The sequence below is a fragment of the Lycium barbarum genome, chromosome 3, assembly GCF_019175385.1.
Source record: "Lycium barbarum isolate Lr01 chromosome 3, ASM1917538v2, whole genome shotgun sequence".
Classification (NCBI taxonomy): Eukaryota; Viridiplantae; Streptophyta; class Magnoliopsida; order Solanales; family Solanaceae; genus Lycium; species Lycium barbarum.
The window spans coordinates 125,304,430-125,323,067 of NC_083339.1; the positions used below are offsets into that span (position 1 = coordinate 125,304,430).

At 38.1% G+C, this 18,638-nt stretch overlaps 1 protein-coding gene across 1 annotated transcript; it reads left to right on the top strand.

Annotated features, from left to right (window-relative positions):
* Positions 1 to 1,052: 1,052 nt before the first annotated feature.
* LOC132632294 (protein MICRORCHIDIA 7-like) lies at positions 1,053 to 17,482 on the top strand. Its single transcript, XM_060348174.1, is given in 21 exon segments — positions 1,053 to 1,626; positions 8,103 to 8,177; positions 8,282 to 8,316; positions 8,391 to 8,469; positions 9,051 to 9,143; positions 9,243 to 9,327; positions 10,815 to 10,890; positions 11,526 to 11,651; positions 12,139 to 12,237; positions 12,341 to 12,442; positions 13,837 to 13,998; positions 14,086 to 14,181; positions 14,578 to 14,629; positions 14,712 to 14,823; positions 14,899 to 14,960; positions 15,249 to 15,604; positions 16,070 to 16,161; positions 16,253 to 16,340; positions 16,786 to 16,908; positions 16,986 to 17,006; positions 17,008 to 17,482. Coding segments are annotated over 21 exon segments (2,379 nt in total). The 5' UTR covers positions 1,053 to 1,238; the 3' UTR covers positions 17,065 to 17,482.
* The last annotated feature ends 1,156 nt before the right edge of the window (positions 17,483 to 18,638 follow it).

Below are 18,638 nucleotides of genomic sequence, written 5' to 3' on the forward strand. Positions count from 1 at the left end.
AAAGCCTTTCATTTGTAAAGTTTGAAATATTTGCCCCATAGAAGAGAAACATGAGAAAAATAATGAACAGATATTCTCTTTTTTCTATAAGGCAGAAAGAATGGAGATCCTAAAATTTCTTAAAGCTATCATTCACATCATAACACATACATATGACTCAGCGTATAAAAGCCAAAAAAAAAAAAAAAAGAGCAGTTGACAATTAGAGTAAAACTATCTTAGAAAACTTTTAGTAAAGCTATTTTAGAAAACTTTGGCAACCATGTCAAGATTGTCGTTGTATAAGGATAAGGGGGACAATGTAGTTGACAAAGCAAAAACTTGGCCAAACTACGAGAGGCCCAAAAAGAAAAATGCATTACACAAAAGATGTTGACCCCATTCTGTATTCACATACAGTAACTCTTAGGTTAAACAGAAATACCGAAGAATGGTGACCCATAACCGAACACCGAATCGAACATCAAATTTATTTGAAAAAATAAAAAATGGTAACTGAACCGAAACCGAATTTATTTTAATTCGGTTCGGTTCGATTTTTTGATTTTCGATATTTATGCCTAGCCCTACGTACGAAGTATATCAATATGAATATCAATAAAATATCTCCTCTTTTGCCCCATCTTCGTTAGCTATATCTCTTGTTAGCTAGCTTCTACTTTTACAAGATGGTTGGTACGCGAATAAATTTATTCAGGTATTACAATCCTGAGATTAATTTATCTCATCTAAAAGGGTTTAAGGGGATAAGGTGAGATATCATATCTTTAAGTATTGACTTTATTTTATTCTTTATTTGGTAGAAAGTCTATCAAATATGATATAAAATTAATCTCAAAGTTAGTAATGAATATCTACCTTATACCGTGTACCAAACTACCAGTACTTCACAACAATGACGTTATACTTCATATTTTGGAGAAAAATTGATTAGTCTTGACAAGACCGGAGCAAGCTAATGGTCGGACACTCGGACCTAAAACCCAACCAATCCAATCCCCTACTTAAGTCTTTATTATTATTAATATAATAAAAACATCATTAATGCTTATTAGAAAAGGGACCCACATTCAAAAAAGCTGCAACAGATCTCAAGAAAATCAAACGGTTGATACAACATCAACTCGTACGTGAAAAAAAACCCTTTGTACTGCTAATCTCCGTCGTACTATATACCTGAATCTTCTTTCCTTTTCATCCCCTTTGAGTTTTAACCCTTCTACTTTACTCCCTTTTGCATGGCGAATCCGAATATTGTAATTAAGCAAGAAATTTTAGATGATAATAATAATAATAATAAAGTGAACCCGGCGGTGAAGAAATCGTCACCGTCGGTTTTTATTGATCTAAGCAGTAGTGACGAATCCGACGACTCAGATTCCGACGGTTTTGTGGGTTCTAATAATAGACCGAAGAAGAAGAGGAAGAGTGTTGATGAAGGAGCGTTACCTTTAGGTTTTTTGGATCCTCTACCACAACCTCCACTACAGTTACCTGCTCCTCCACCGACTAATAATAAGGGTAATTTAGGTAATACTAATTTGGAGAGTAGTGGTAAGCAGTTTTGGAAAGCTGGTGATTATGAAGGAGCTTCTTCTTCTACTACTAATGGAGGATTATCTTCAGGTTTGTTTGTCAAAAAAAAATCGCTTAATTTGTTGTTGTTATTTGTGCATGCCAACAATTATGTGCTCTTTCTGTTAATTGTTTTGTTGGCATTTTGGTGGATTACATTTAGGTTAAACTGGGTGAGTGAATTGGATTGTGTCAATTTTTGTTGAATATGAGGGAAGTTATGGTAATTTATTTGTTTTTGATTAATTAGGTATGTTATTTAAGTTTAGATGGAACGATTTGTTTTTGATTAATTAGGTATGTTATTTAAGTTTAGATGGAACTTTTTAATTTGTTGTTGGCAAATTCTATGCATTGTATTCGTTTTTGTTAAGAAAATTTGCTCTTTGCTATTTGTTTGGGTTAATTTGTGCATGCCGAAAATTGTGTGCTCTTTCCGTTTCATTTTTTCTGTTTAATTGTTTTGTTGGCATTTTGGTGGATTACATTTAGGTTAAATTGGGTGAATTTGATTATCCAAATCTTGTTGAATAAGGGGGGGGGGGGGGGGGGGGGGAGATATGAGTGCCTTAATGACTGTAATTTTTGGTGGATTATTGTAGCTTAATTGGGTTGGTGAATTCGATTGTGTCGATTTTTTTTTAATGAGGGGAAAGTTATGGTAATTTATTTATTTTTGATTAATTAGGTATGTTATTTAAGTTTAGATGGAACTCTTTTTGTTTCCTCTCTTAGGTTAACAGAATGTTTTTGTCCGTGTTAATTTGTGCATGCCAACAATTATGTGCTCTTTCGGTTTCAGTTTTTCTGTTAATTGTTTTGTTGTGCATTTTGGTGGATTACATTTAGGTTAGGTTAAATTGGGTAGGTGAATTGGATTGTCTAGATATTGTTGAATATGGGGTAAGTTAGGAGGCTCAATGACACTAATTATTGGTGGATTATTGTTAGGGATGGCAATGGGGCGGTGCGGGTTGAAACAACTTTTTAGAAAATTTAGTGCGGGTTGGGTTGCGGGTTTCCTGCATGCACATGCCACTGTATTGTTAAATGTATATTTTCGGTGGGATTTAGTTGCTTCCAAGTTCCAACCCAGATACTATAGAGAGATAATTATCTGATTTGTAATTTTTCTACTTTGAAATTTCACTATCTGAAGACGTGCTCATCTTATAATGGAAAACTTTGCAAGGATTTCTGACTGCTAGCTGGCTATGGAGAAAAATATGTAATCAAGTTTTTTAACAGAAAATTGATAGCTACGTAATTAAGTGAATGTATTTTTGTTCTTTTCTTTTTACTTTTCTTCACAAATTTCATGGTTCGCACTCTATTTTCTTTATCAGTTACGTAAGTAATTAAACACCATTTTTTTGATTGGAAAAAATAGATTCAGAATAAAAAATGAAAAGAGTAAACTTACATTGTTATAACACAAATCCTCCCTCAGTGAAAATGCAGATGCGAAACGCTCTAGTTTATTATTTTCTATTCGTGATTATAAAAGCAATTCCTTTTTGTAATATTTTAAACTACAGTTACATCAACATACCCGGTGTAATCCCACAAGTGGGGTCTGGGGAGGGTAGGATGTACGCAGACCTTACCTCTACATTTGCAGGGTAGAGAGGCTGTTTTCGATACACCCTCGGCTCAAAAGAAACGTAGTCAATGCAGGATTGCAAGAAAAATAAGACAACAAAATGTCGAGATACAAAACAAATGGCACAATAATAGACACATAAAGGTAATGATCTATGTGATACCAAAATAACATAACTAAGAAAAGGAGAAGAGGAGATGGAAAGGCTAGCCCCCCACCTCTCTCACACACAGTGCCTAGCCCCCCACCTCTCTCACACACAGTGCAACAAATTCAACTACCTACTAACCTTCTGTCCTAATCTTCGACCTCCAAATCTTCCTATCTAAGGTCATGTCCTCAGTCAGCTGGAACTGTGCCATATCCTGTTTAATTACCTCCCCCCAGTTCTTCTTCAGCCTACCTCTACCTCTCCTAACACTTGCGACCGCCAATCTCTCACACCTCCTAACTGGCGCATCCTCAGACCTCCTCTTTACATGCCCGAACCATCTTAGTCTCGCTTCTCTCATCTTGTCCTCCACGGAGGCCACTCCGACCTTATCCTGTATATCTTCGTCCCTAATCATATCTTTCCTAGTATGAACACACATCCATCTGAGCATCCGCATCTCCGCTACCTTCATCTTCTGAACTTGAACGTTCTTGACTAGCCAACACTTTGCCCCATACAACAATGTTGGTCTAACCACCACTTTGTACTTACCTTTCAGCCTAGGCAACACTTTTTTGTTGCAAAGCACCCTAGATGTGAGCCTCCATTTCATCCTCCCTGCTCCAATACAGTGTGCGACATCATTGTTAATCTCCCAGTCCCTTTGTATTATGGACCAAAGATACTTGAAACTCCCTCTTTTGGATATAACTTGTGCCTCGATCTTCACTTCCACATTTGTCTCTTGCGTCACGTCACTAAACTTGCACTCCATGGACTCCGTCTTAGTCCTACTTAACCTGAAACCTTTAGATTCTATGGTTGTTCTCCAAACTTCCAGCCTAGCGTCAACTCCACTACGCGTCTCGTCAATCTAAACTATGTCGTCAGCAAATAACATACACCACAACACCTCCTCCTCCTGAATATGTCGTGTCAATTCGTCCATCACTGCAGTTACAATTTAAGCTAAATAACAAAATGGAAAAAGAAAATATGCGAGGCGGGTTGAAAATAGCAAATTGTGCTATGGGGGGCGGGTTGAAGTGTTCGCGGGTTTGACCCGCAACCACCCCGCCCCGCCCGCACCGTTTGCCTTCCCTAATTATTGTAGCTTAATTGGGTGGGCGAATTGGATTGTCTAAATCGTGTTGAATATGGGGAAGCTGTGAGTAGTAGTTCAGAGCCTAAAACCAACAACATACAATGTATTCCCACAAGTGGGGTCTGGGGAGGGTAGAGCGTACGCAAACCTTACCCCTACCTCCTGGAATAGAGAGGCTCTTTCCAAAAGACCCTCGGCTCAAGTAACACGGAACAAAGTAGTTCAAAGCCTTAATGATTTGTGATTTTTGGTGGATTATTAGCTTAAATTGGGTGGGCGAATTCGTTTGTCTAATTTTTTTTTGAGTATGGGGAAGCTATGAGCAGTAGTTGGAGGCTTAATGACTGTAATTACTGGTGGATTGTTGTAGCTTAATTGGGTGGGTGAAACAAATTAAAAGGTAAAAGCACCATTTATTTTGAAATGAAGGGAGTACACTGTATTGTGAGTGTCCATTTAAGTACTCATTTAGCTTTCTGAAGAAGTTTGCAATCAAGTAGGCAGCTTGCGAGTAGCTCAAGTGGGCAACTTCCAAGTAGTTTCAGATGGAAATACATGGATTCACGCAGTGTAACACTTGGCGGCCATGCGAAGAAACACATGGCGCACATGCCACGTGGCACATAGCACGCATGCGAAGCAAACACATGGAGCACATGCCACGAGGCACATAGCACGCATGCGAAGCAAACACGTGGCACACATGCCATGAGGCACATAGCATGCATGCGAAAGGACACTTGGCGTACATGCCACGAGGTACATAGCACGCATGCGAAGCAAACACATGGCGCACATGCCATGAGACATATAGCGCATAGGAAAGGACACTTGGCAGCCATGCGAAGCAAACACCGGCACAGATGCCACGATGCACATGGCACGCATGCGAAAGAGTCACTTCTTAGGCATGCAAGGGCGACATGTGTCACGTGTCGTACTTGGTTCCCCCTTTGTTTTCTCTACCTCTATATTTCTCATTCTGACTTTATCATTTGTGCGAAGGATATCAATCTGAACAACAATAAAATGTCTCCCCCCTTGCCCCATCTTCGTTGGCTATCTCTTGTTAGCTTTTTCTTTGGTTATTAGGATTTCACTACAATGATGTTATACTTCATATTTATGTGAAATATTGATTAGTCTTACATTCACTCAAACTCTCTTGGATCTCACAAGAGCAAGCTAAAGGGTTGGACTTGAAACCCGGCCAATCCAATCCCCTACTTAAATCTTAAATAAACATCATTAATGCTCATTAAAGAAGGGACCCACATAAAAAAAAGCTGCAACAGATCTCAAGAAAATTTGACGGTTCATATAACATCAACCCGGACGTTAAACTCTATGTAACTTGGACGTTAAACTCTATGTACTTCTCTCCATCTAAAATTCCTCAATCTTCTTTCCTTTTCATCCTTTTACCCTTCTGCTTTACCCCTTTTCTTTTTTGCATGGCGAATCCGAATATTGTAATTAAGCAAGATATATTCGACGGTAATAATAGAGGGAAGCAACCAGTGTCGGCGAAATCTTCGGTTTTTATTGATCTAAGCAGTAGTGACGAATTCGACGACTCCGATTCCGATGGTTTTATCGATTCTAATAGGTTGAAGAAGAAGAGGAAGAGTGTGGTTGAAGGGGTGTTGCCTTTAGGATTTTTGGATCCTTTACCACAACCTCCATTGCAGTTACCTAGTCCACCTCCTAATAGGGGTAGGTTAGGTAATTTGGAGAGTAGTGGCAAGCAATTTTTGAAAGCTGGGGATTATGAAGGAGCTTCTTCTACTACTAATGCATTTTCTTCAGGTTTGTTAGTTAAAAAAATCGTTCAATTTGTTGTTGCTATTTGTGCATGCCAACAATTAATTGGGTTGGTGAATTCGATTGTGATCATTTTTTTTGAATGACGGGAAAGTTATGGTAATTTATTTATTTTTGATTAATTAGGCAAGTTATTTAAGTTTAGATAGAACTCTTGTTTTTCCTCTCTTCAGTTAATAGAATGTTTTTGTCCGTGTTAATTTGTGCATGCCATCAATTATGTGCTCTTTCTGTTTCATTTTTCCTGTTAATTGTTTTGTTGTGCATTTTGGAGGATTATTTTATATAGCTTAAATTGGGTGGGTGAACATGATTATCTAAATCTCGTTGAATATGGGTAAGCTAGGAGTGCCTTAATGATAGTAATTTTTGGTGGATTATTGTAGCTTAAATTAGGGTGGTGAATTGGATTATCTAAATCTTGTTGAATATGGGGGAAGCTAGAAGTTGTAGTTCGGAGCCTTAATGACTGTATTTTTTGGTGGATTATTGTTAGCTTAAATTGGGTAGGTGATTCGATTATCTAAATCTTGTTGAATATGGGGGGAGCTAGGAGTAGTAGTTTGGAGCCTTAATGACTGAAATTTTGGTAGATTATTGTAAGCTTAATTGGGTGGGTGAATTGGATTTTGTCAATTGTTTTGAATATGGGAGAAGTTATGGTAGTTTATTTATTTTTGGTTAATTAGGTAAGTCATTTAAGTTTAGATGGAACATTTTTCTCTTTTTTTTTTTCCTCTTCGGTCTAATAGTAAGACCATTTATTACAATAACAACAAACCCAGTGTGATCCCACAAGTGGGGTATGGAGAGAGTAAGATATACGCAGACCTTACCTCTACCTTTGTGAGGTAGAGAGGCTGTTTCCGGTAGACCTCGGCTTAGAAAAAGGTACCTGGCACAATAATGTTAGAAAAGAGATACTAAAATAACAAGATACATGTAATAATACACAATAAGGAATAAGAAACTATGCGATACCGATATACTACAACTAAAAGGAAAAGAGGGGAGGATTAGACCCACCCCCTCCCTCCCCACACAGAAGTCGACAACACTAAGCTTCCTTCTAACCTTCTACCCTAGTTCTCGACCTCTATACCCTCTAATTTTGGGTCATGTCCTCAGTCAGTTGAAGTTGCGCCATATCATCTCTAATCACCTCCCCTCAATTCTTCTTTGGCCTATTTCTACCTCACCTAACTCCTGCTACCGCTAACCTCTCGCACCTCCTTACTGGTGCATCCTCACGCCTCCTTTTCACATGCCCGAACCACCTCAACCTCGCTTCCCTCATCTTGTCTGCCACTGATGCCACTTTCACTTTGTGCCATATAACTTCGTTCCTAATCAAATCTCTCTGAGTATGCCCACACATCCATCTGAGCATCCTCATCTCAGCTACCATCATCTTCTGAACGTGGGAATTCACTGGCCAGCACTCTACCCCATATAACGACGCTGGTCTAACCACCACTTTGTAGAACTTACCTTTAAGCCTGGGCGACACCTTTTTATTGCACAATACCCCGTAGGCAAGCCTCCATTTCACCCACCCTGCTCTAATGCGGCGTGTGACATCATCGTCAATCTCCCCATCACCCTGAATTACGGAACCAAGATACTTGAAGCTTACTCTCTTGGGTATGACTTGTTCCTCAGTAAGACCCTTTTTTTTTTGATAGGTTTTATTTACAATACTATAAGACCATTTATTAACTAACCTTTTTTAAAGTATTAATGTCTCTTAGTTATGTATTCCTATGATATTCCCTTTTGGCCTTTTGTAGTAAAGAGAATTATTTTAGCTGAGGGTGCAACAAACTTTCTTAATCTTGTAGGTGGTATAGATCATGTCAGAGTTCATCCCAGATTCCTACATTCCAACGCCACAAGTCATAAGTGGGTGCTTGGAGGTAAGTTATCACATTTCATCTAACCATAAGATATGTAGGTTTACATACCCTTACAGTTTTTGCCCTCTTTATTTCAATTTTTCTGATCATATCCAGTCCTGCAGCTTTTGCCGAGCTTTTGGACAATGCATTGGATGAGGTATACTTTTTGGCTTAATCTAGTTTATATCTTGCCATTTTGCATACCATTTTAAGCTCACTCTCTTTGATAAGGTCTCCAACGGAGCAACATATGTGAACATAGATATGGTCCAAAACAAAAAAGATGGGAGCAGGATGCTTCTGATTGAAGGTATTTAACTTTACTATATTTCTTTTGCTTTTTACATGGATGTTAGAACTATATCCACAGTCATCAGGAAAGCCTTCTATCCGAATACCTGCTAACTCTCCCAATCCAATCAACTTCTATATCCTCTCCTTCCTTTTTACTTTTCTTCCTTCCATTTTCCTCTAACTTATTGGGATTGGTAAAGTGGAGAATGCTTATGTCCCTTCACTTCTCTTTAATCCATGTGAACCAGACAACCAGTAAAGGGGATATCAATTTTGTGTTCCATGTCTATTTTGAGGAGAAGCAACCTCGGTGTTAGTTCCCAGGAGCACGCTGCCCGACCATGGAGTTTCCTGTGATATGTTTACTTAAAACTGTGTATAGGCTATGCTTCATTAGTAGGAGCAATAAGCTGGGCAAATCTTTTTCTAACCACCCTTAAAAATGTTTAATTTTCTAACTTCTCTGAAACATTCATATCTTTATGCACTAAACCTCTCTTCATCTTATTAAATGCTTATTAAATATTGTCATTTTATAATTTGCTACTTTACTTTCTGATGCTGTTGGTTTGTCTTATCTTGCTTATTCTTCTACAGATAATGGTGGTGGAATGGATCCTGATCGAATGAGGCATTGCATGTCGCTAGGATATTCTGCGAAAAGCAAAATGGCAGATACTATTGGGCAGTGTGAGTTTTAACTGAGATGATTTTGATACAATTAGTTTCTGTTGAGATTACCAGTAATGTTTACTTCAGCATATGATTTATTTCTGTGCTTTTGTATAGATGGAAATGGATTCAAGACAAGTACCATGAGGCTTGGAGCTGATGTGATTGTTTTCTCTCGTTCTGGTGGGAAACCAGGGAAAAGGTTGTTACTTCTGCCTCCTTTTAATGGTCTATGTTTCTATTTTTCAATTTGGCTGGTACAGAGTTGGAAATTGGCCTAGGCTTACATGTTACTGGAGTTCCATCCACGAACTTCTTGTCATAACTTGCGTGTTTGTTTCCTCTCTGCTGATCAGCATATTATGTGCTTGGTTTCACTTATGCAAGCTTTTCTTCTAATATTATTTGCAGCTTCATACATTCTTTAGATGATCACCATTCCATGGTTTTCTTGATAACTTGTAGAACAGACTATTTATGGTTAGCATACAGTCCCGTTGGTACTCCTAGTTGGCAAGGAATAGGACACCAAAGTTCACTTTTAGAGCCCGTTTGGATTGGCTTATAAGTTGCTTATAAGCTGTTTTCAGCTTTTTTGAGTGTTTGGCTGGCCAGCTTAAAGTCATTTTGTGCTTAAAATAAGCTCAAAAAAATAATTGGGCCCATTTGACTTAGCTTATCTAAAGCAGCTTATAAGCTGAAAACAGCTTATAAGCCAAAAAAAAATAAGTTAGACTACCCCAACTTATTTTTTTAGCTTATAAGCTGCAAACAGCTTATAAGCATAAGCTCATCCAAACAGGCTCTTAGCGCTAAACTATCGTTATTAAGTCATGACATGTTTCCCTTTGTCAGTTATAAGGAGAAAAACTCCCTCTTATTCCCACACTGGAAGTGACTGTATGGGAGGAATGGGATGTCCTTTTTGAAATTGCTGCCTTAGTTAAAACTATATATGGTAATGGAGCAGGAAAATGAAGATCTCTTTTTACCTGCCACCCATGGGGCAGGTCTGATCTGATCAATTTCTAGTTTCACGTCATTTAGAGAGTATGATTTTTCCATGGTCCGCTTAAGTATATTGCATCAACTGTTGGAACGTTTGGGTCAATTGGATAATAGTTTGTGGCTACAGTTGTGTGTTGTGGATGTTTGCCTAGCTCTAGCATAGCACTTCCATATACTTAAAACTAGCACTTGTGTTAGGACCAATGAGAGATTCCTGGGAATCCAGGTGTCTAAACTGGTAGCGTGAAGTCTGGTAGCTAGTTAGCTATCATGTTACATGGAAACTCTCTGCAATCAAGTATCCTGTGTGGGTACATACAATTTTAGCAAGTTTTCAGTGTGGCGAAAGCTGTGGATGAAGTAACCATACCTCGTTGACGTGGGTACATTAAGGAAAATCTGTATAACACAGGTTTGCTGTTTCCCTGAGACTGGCATGTTACAAAGGAGTTGCGAGCTCAGGCCTTGGGATTGGTTCCTTGCTTAGGGTATTCCTTCCTCTTAGTTTCCCCTTTATTTCTGTAAGTTAGTCACGCCTGATCTCAAATTTCTCAGGCTCTGGTGCAGTCCCCCGCTCCTGTAGCTGTGATTATTGTTGCTTTCGACCCTCATTTTTTTTCTCTTTATTCTTGTGGTGGGTTCGGTACCGCTATTTACCCAGGTGTTTTCTTTCTGTTTCAGCCCCACACAGAGCATTGGATTGCTGTCCTACACATTCTTGCGAAGCACAGGAATGGAAGACATCATTGTTCCCATGGTAAGCATGCTGTATTATTTAAAGTTTCCGTAGTTATAGTGATCTTATGGTGAAAATGATAGACCCGGTGTCCCTGTCTGAGGCAAAGTGCATCTAGAAATGCTTCTACTGCGATTGACTAATCAGAAAGCCAATTAATCAACTCTTTGCCCCTATTTTCATGTTAGATATCTAAACCTAAAGTAAACAAACTCTGCACTTTATATGAATTTCAGTTGTTGATGTAAACCTCATTTCAAAAAAAGTTGTAATTTTTGTACAAAGTGTGCATTCTACTTTCTTTTTGCTCAAGCTCTGTGCTGTATCAGGACTTAAGTTGTTGGTGGATATTTCATACTAGTGTTTGCTCTTCCTCACATTTTTGCCTGTGTTATCTTATGTCTAAGCTTCAGCTTTGTAAGAAAACTTGATAACATCATTCTGGCCTTGCTAATAGGTGTCTGATCTTTCTTTTTCCCTCTATAGTGGTTCTTGCATTTCATTTTTCGGACTTCTATTTAGTAGTCCTAGCAAAGAGGGAGCACTTGTTCCCTTCATGAGTATGATATTTGTAATCCTTCATGGATGTTAGTGTCTTTGATGTGATTTCATACACAAGCTCTTATATTGATGTTTGTTTTCTTGCTATTTTGCAGCTTGATTATGAAAAAAGAGAAGGGTGGGACAAGATAATACGATCATCTACTAGTGACTGGGATCGAAATCTCGAAACCATAATTGAGTGGTCCCCTTTTTCAAGTGAAGCTGATCTTCTTAGACAGGTAAATCTTCATAATCACTCCCACTCCTACGGCCCCCACAAAAGAGAGTAGTATTTTAAATCCTTCTGCAATTGTTAAACTAGTATGAAAGATGTTATAAAAGGAACAAATGAGACGATATAAGCTGTGACATGATTACTGTAAATTACAAAGTGCACAGTTGGAAAGAGTTGCAAAAAGACTATGTAACCCTAATTCCAATATTGATTAGAACATATACTGACCCCCAAATTTAATTGAGCTGTAATAACATTAAAGTTAGCATACAAAATCTAGTTCTCAAGTGTTCACCTTGGCTCAGCCAGTGTGCAGCCCTGTTGTGAAGCGTATCTGTGTAGGTTGGAATTAATGAACCATTTTGGCAGACTCCACGCTTTGAGTTTTTTGGTTTACATGATAATGCCTTGCCTTGCCTCTGTCGTTCAGGTTTGGATGTGGTGTATCTGCTAATCATTCAATTTTTTTTCTTTTTCTAAACATGCTGCAGTTTAATCCGATGAAAGGTCAGGGGACTCGGATTATAGTATACAATTTGTGGGAGGATGATCAAGGACTACTTGAGTTAGATTTTGATGCAGATCCACATGTAACCCTCTAATATTCTAAACTTGTTGCTCGTTTCTATGCATTACTTAACGTGCTGTCACATTAGTTTTCTAGTGACATGTTTCTTTCATTCTCTCCTTCAGGATATTCAAATAAGAGGAGTCAACCGTGAAGAGAAGAGCATACAGATGGCTAAACAGTTCCCAAACTCCCGGCATTTCTTGACATATAGACATTCGCTAAGGGTAAGTAAGTTCATAATTTTTCTGTCGTGTTAGTTGGGGCATTTTTGTTACACGTCAGCAAGTTATTTGAATTTCACGTTACTTTGGAGGTTCTGTGATGATATTAATTAGTTCCTTGACTCTTTAATCCTAAATGAAGGACACTTGGATTGATCTCTAGCTATAAAATGTCCGATGCTAGTTCGATAAGGTTTTTGCAAAAAATAAATAAATAAAGAAAAGAAAGGTTTTCTTGGCAGCTGTTCTGCTTCCCTGCTTGGAATGTGGGGGTTTATATGCTCCTGGAACCAAGGAGCAGTTGTAATTATCAAGTGGGCATTACGCCTTTGCCCATATTGATCTAGGCTATCAAGAGCGACTGTTGTCAAACCTAAACATTCCAAGTGCATCCTGGTTGCAAGTATCATCTTAACATTTTGGATCAAAAGTAGTTGTAGACGTAATATTTCCTTGCATGCTCTCAGAACAACCTTGACCAATTATTTTCAAGTTTAGGGATTACAGGTAATTCAAGTTTTATTTGCCCATCAGAATAAGAGAAATGCATTCTTAACCAGCAAAATACGCTCTAATTATCCTAGTAGAATTTTTGCTGGTCAACTATGAACAGAATTTTAGCCAAGAGGTAGGAGTTACTCGATGAATTGGTTGACTGGAATTACGGGATGAAATATCGATACTGTTGGAGAGAAATGGCTCAGTTGCTCTTATGTCTGTAATGCATATTTTATATAAATTGAGTCAATTCCCTAGTGTTGGGTCTTGTCCTATGAGGATCAGTTGCAAAATGTACATTGAGGTCCTTCTTGATCTCAGTTAGCTGAAACAATCTCCCGTATGTTGTGGAGGGAGCACCAGCAAGTTTTGGAGATAACTTGATCATTGAATGCTTGATATCAGAGAATTCTGAGACAACCTGTTCATAAATGGAAATTGATTTTATTCTCGTCCTCCATCTTTCCTCCACTGTAATTGTGTGGAAAAAGCATGAGACCATGAAAAACAATCCACTTAAGAGACTTGGATGTCTGATGTTTCTTTGATATTATGCTTCTAAAGTTCAACAGAAATCTTACCATCTTTACAATTATTAAGATTTTGAAACAAAAGCGATAATACTAAGGTAAGGGTGCATTGTTATGTTTATATTGCTCTGTTCGGACTAGTTAACTAGCCTATTTGATTTTAATTAGCTGATCTGTTTCCTCTAGTATTCTTTGCTTATGTACCTTGGTTTTTTTTGGCCCCAGTTTGGTTCAGTTCAATACATGGTTTTGCATAGAATTCAATTGGAACTCCTTTAGCTTTCTTCTCCTTGGTGCTACGTGCAGTTGATGTTTACTTTTTCTTGGAAAGTAATTTTGTTTTTATCACGCGTATTCTTGGATTTTCAGAGCTATGCATCAATTCTATACCTAAGAATTGCTCCTGGCTTTCGGATTATTCTGCGCGGTAAAGATGTTGAGCACCATAACATAGTAAATGATATGATGCTGACCCAGGAGATCACATATCGCCCTATGCCTGGTGCGGATGGAGTACCCAAGGATTCAAACGTAATATGTCTTTGAAGGCAAACTTGATTTGGATCTTTTTTCAGCGCTCAATCTTTTTCTCATTCATTTTGATTTTGGTGCTTGTAGATGGTGGCTACTGTGAAAATTGGGTTTGTAAAGGATGCTAAAGCTCATATAGATGTTCAAGGGTTTAATGTCTATCATAAAAATAGACTTATTAAGGTTTGTCTTTTTCCTGAAGTGCAATTATTTTATTAAACAGTGATGATGGCTGTAGTTGTTGGTGTCTTCTTGACTATGTGATGGAATGCTTTCTGCAGTACCTTCGTATATGTGGGGATTTGCAGTATCAGATCCATGTATTATGAGACATGCAACTTGATATTTTACCTCACTCTGCAGGGAATAATTTCGTTGTTCTTCATAATCTGCCATCTGCTAATCCAAAAAGAACAAATTCTCATCCTTGTACTCCAACTCTGTTAACATATGGTGTATGTGAATTTATGTAGACTTCCTCTAGTGACAGTAAGAGATGCATAAGTTAGCCTTTGCATGGCAGAACATTCTGCACTTTATTATCTAGTGATCTGTATTAAAGTTTCCTTCTGTGGTCAGCCATTTTGGAGGCTATGGCATGCTTCTGGAAGTGACGGTCGTGGAGTTATAGGTCTGCTATATCATCTTAAAAGTCATCCATTTGTAGCTTGCCTGTTTTTAAGTGCTTACTGTTGTGCAATATTCGATGCCAGGTGTATTAGAAGCCAATTTTGTTGAACCAGCTCATGACAAGCAAGGGTTTGAGCGTACGATAGTCCTTCAAAGACTTGAATCACGATTAGTGCAGATGCAGAAAACTTATTGGTGCGTTCTATTCGTCTCCATGTTGTGCTTTTCCAGAGTTTCATGTACTTAGTATACCCCTGATTTCTTTTCCAGGTCAACTCTTTGTCACAAAATTGGCTATGCTCCTAGGCAGAATAAGAAAGCTATTTCACAAGGTAACCTATGCATACTTCTTTCTATCTTATTTTTTTTTGTTCTTCATCAATTCTTTACACAACCTTTAGCAAGGTTTGACGCTTTGTCTGGGGAATTGTGTTCATATTTTTCACAGTAATCTCTATTTTCAAGGAAGATACTTTTTTAGTTAATAAGGTTTAATGCTTTTTCTTGAAATTTTTGTTTACTGTACTCTTAATATCTCAGTTCGAGAAGGTGATCTTGCTTTCTGATAATATCTAGTTTTTTATTATAAGAGATAAAGTATTCAATTATTTTTTAAACAGAGAATTCTCCTGGTTATCCTTCTTCAGCATCTCAATCGAAGTATAAGAGTTCAGCAAAGTCATCTGAGAAGAGTAATGGTGTTGGGCATCTAAATGGCAAGCATGATAGCAAATCCAGAAGATCTGGAAAGATACCAAGTTTTATTGAGCCACCAACTTCTGCCGAAGATGACAGCGATGAAGATGTCCAAGTTGACCTTCCAAAAAATCAATCAGGTGGACATCAGAAGTATACTTATGGAAAAGATGGCTCTCGGGTTATGCATTCACCGCCAGGCTTTGGACAAAGAGTTGCTGAGCAAGTACGTTCCCCTGGTGGAAGCCTCAAGCGAGTTACTAGAAGTTCAAGATCAAAGGTTACTTCTGGTCTACGTACCCTTTAACCTCCAAAGCTTCTTCCGGTTGTCTTAGTTTTTGGCAGGGCTCAGGCTCTCTTAATAATAGAATATCTTCAATTAGCAATATATGCCAGAGTATCATGTTAATTTACTGCACATGTAACCAGTATGCTCTTTTAGAAGGTAGTGTCTGATATGTTCATGTATGTCTTGATGAAAGTTTTGAAGCTAGTCAAGAGATTCTATACGTCTTGATGAAAGTTTTGAAGCTAGTCAGGAGATTATAACATTCATATCTATTACACATTCAGTTCTTTTTCGGGTAGGGAGGGGGTTGGTTTGGCCCACCTTTTGAGCACCTAATTTCGCTCATCGACGTTTGAAGGTTCTCATTGTGGGAAAATTGACTCTTCAATAGAATTTATTGTCATGGAGAGTTGGAGCAGATAGTGGAATTGGTAACTTTTTTATTTGGTCCATTAGGGAGATGCTTGTGAGAATGAGGATGTGCTGCCAGATAACCTCATGGAGTCTCTAGAGCAGTTAAAAGCAGAGAATCGTGAACTTAAAGAAAGGTGCTTGTTCTGCAACTTTTACATAATTATTGAACCATTTTATGGTATTTTAGGCTCATATGAACTATCAAAATGTTTATTTATTCAACAGGTTGCGGAGGAGAGAGGAAGAGATTTTAGGTGATCTGTTGCGTGATTTACAGCAAGAAAGAGATATGCGCAAATCAGTTGATGCTCAGGTTAGCTGATATTTTGACGTTTATTGTTTCCCAGTGTAGCCACATTTCTGTGCGAAAGCTGCAGTGTTTTGCATGCTGTAGTAGCTAATGTCTTAATTTAGCCGAGGGTCTATCGGAAACCGCATCTCTACCCCCACAGAGGTAGGGTAAGGTCTGAGTACACGCCACCCTCCCCAGACACCACCTATGGGATTACACTGGGTATGTTGTTGTTGTAGTAGGAGCTAATGTCTTATATATAGGTGAAATTTGGATACTAATTACTTGTTTGTATTCCTTTGTCCTTATTCTGGGAACGGGAAATATGACCTCAAGGTCCTTTTCTGTGGTTCCTGCCGGTGAAGATATGTACAATTTTTTTGGTAATAGCAAGGGTGAAACTCTGTTAGTCTAGATTTTGATAGATTCTTTAATGAAAACTGAAATTCTTCTGCTCCATGTTCAGCTGCAGGAGGCAACTAGAAAAATAGAGGAACTTAACAAGGAGCAAGAAAGTTTGATAGACATATTCACAGAGGAGAGACAACGCCGCGATGTGGAGGAGGAGAACTTGAGAAAGAAGTTGAAGGTGAACTTCTTCACTCAACTTTTTGCGTCTTCACTTTAGACAGTGGATATTCAATTGATTTTCTTGGCTGCTTTCAGGATCAATCAAGTACTAAGCAAAGAGCTTCTTGAGAAGGTGCAGGTTTTGGAGAAGACGAGGTCTGCCAGTCGTAGGTAGATTAATTCATCTAGGAAACCTCACTGTCCCTCTTGGTTGTCCAATGCTGTATATATAATGAGTTAGCCTCGCACCAAAATTTGTAGAGACATCACCTTGGTGCAACGGCTTTAGTCTAATTGCGCTCCAATGCTCTTGAGCTCCGGCACACAGGTGTTGCTCATTTTTCTCCAAGTTTTAGTTGTGCCTAGTCCAGTAGGATAGTTCAGATCGAACCTCAGTTCTCAGTTACCTTTTGATCTTGAACCCTCTTTTGTTCTTAGCTTTGAGGAGTGCTAGAATTAACATTTTGTGCTGCCTTACAAGGTTAGGAGGAATATCATTGCCAAATATTTGGCAGGATGATGTGCACTTGTATTGTAAATATTCTGGAAAATGGCAGACTTTGCGGTGATAATTTACTAGGCATTGCAGTACATATCCCTGACCCCTTCTGCCCATCGTTATTATTTCTTCAATGATGCATTTGAGGGCATAATTTTTGTCTAGAGTCGATCAAAGTTCTATTCGATCATTATCTGAATTTTGTCACCTTTGCTTTAGGAGAATCAACTTAGTTGTACTTTGACCATAGTCTCTAAAGTAATGTTTGTTATTTTTGGATGAAGAATTTTCACGTTCTGGCATTATCCATATCTACTTTCTTTTTTTAGTTCTTATGTTCTATTAAGTTGTTTGTCGCATGTGCTCATGATCAATTTGGTAACAATCCTTCGTCCCTAGGAGTTACCTATTCTTTACATGAATATTTAGTAACTAAACGGAGAAAAATGATACTTAGCACTCTTTTCAACTTAATGAGAGTTTGAAATTATAGTCGAGCCATATTTTTCTAAGAAAAAATTGAAAACCGAAGGGCTTACATTATGGAATGGAAGGAGTAAACTCCCTCCGTCCCATAATAAGTGTCATCTTAATCAAAAGCATGCATATTAAGAAATCAATAATGCAATGTGAAGTTCACCAAATTATCCCTATATAATAAAATAAAATTAATTTTATCTTTTGATTAAAGCATGCACAAGAAGTAAAACTTTAGACATTGCGAATTCAAATATACCAAAATTTTCAATCAACACTTAGATGTTACTTTATTGCCTAATGGTAGAATTGGAAAAAATTAGTCAATTTATGTCTTAGTTTTTTAAGATGACATTTATTATGGGACAAAATAATTTGGCTAAGGTAACACTTATTATGAGACGGAGGGAGTAATTGTTATTAAGAGAACTTTAATAAGGTTTGTTCATCTCAATTTGCCTAAAGCCTCCCAATTTCTCATTAGATGTAACCATTTGTTGTAAGTTTGCCCCTCAAATGCTAGTAAGGCAGAATTCTGTCCGAATGTAAAATTCTGCCTTCAGATAGAGTTTTGCTCAAAACTCTACCTTAAGATAGAGTTTGCTAAGGCATAGTTTGCTTGCAAAACTCTACCTTAAGGCTTAGTTTGCAGCAAACTCTACTCCATCAGGCATAATTTGCCTGCAAACTCTGCCTTAAGGAGAGTTTTGCAGGTAAACTATGCCTAATGGGGCAGAGTTTGTAGGGATTCGAACTCGGAATCCTGAGGTTTT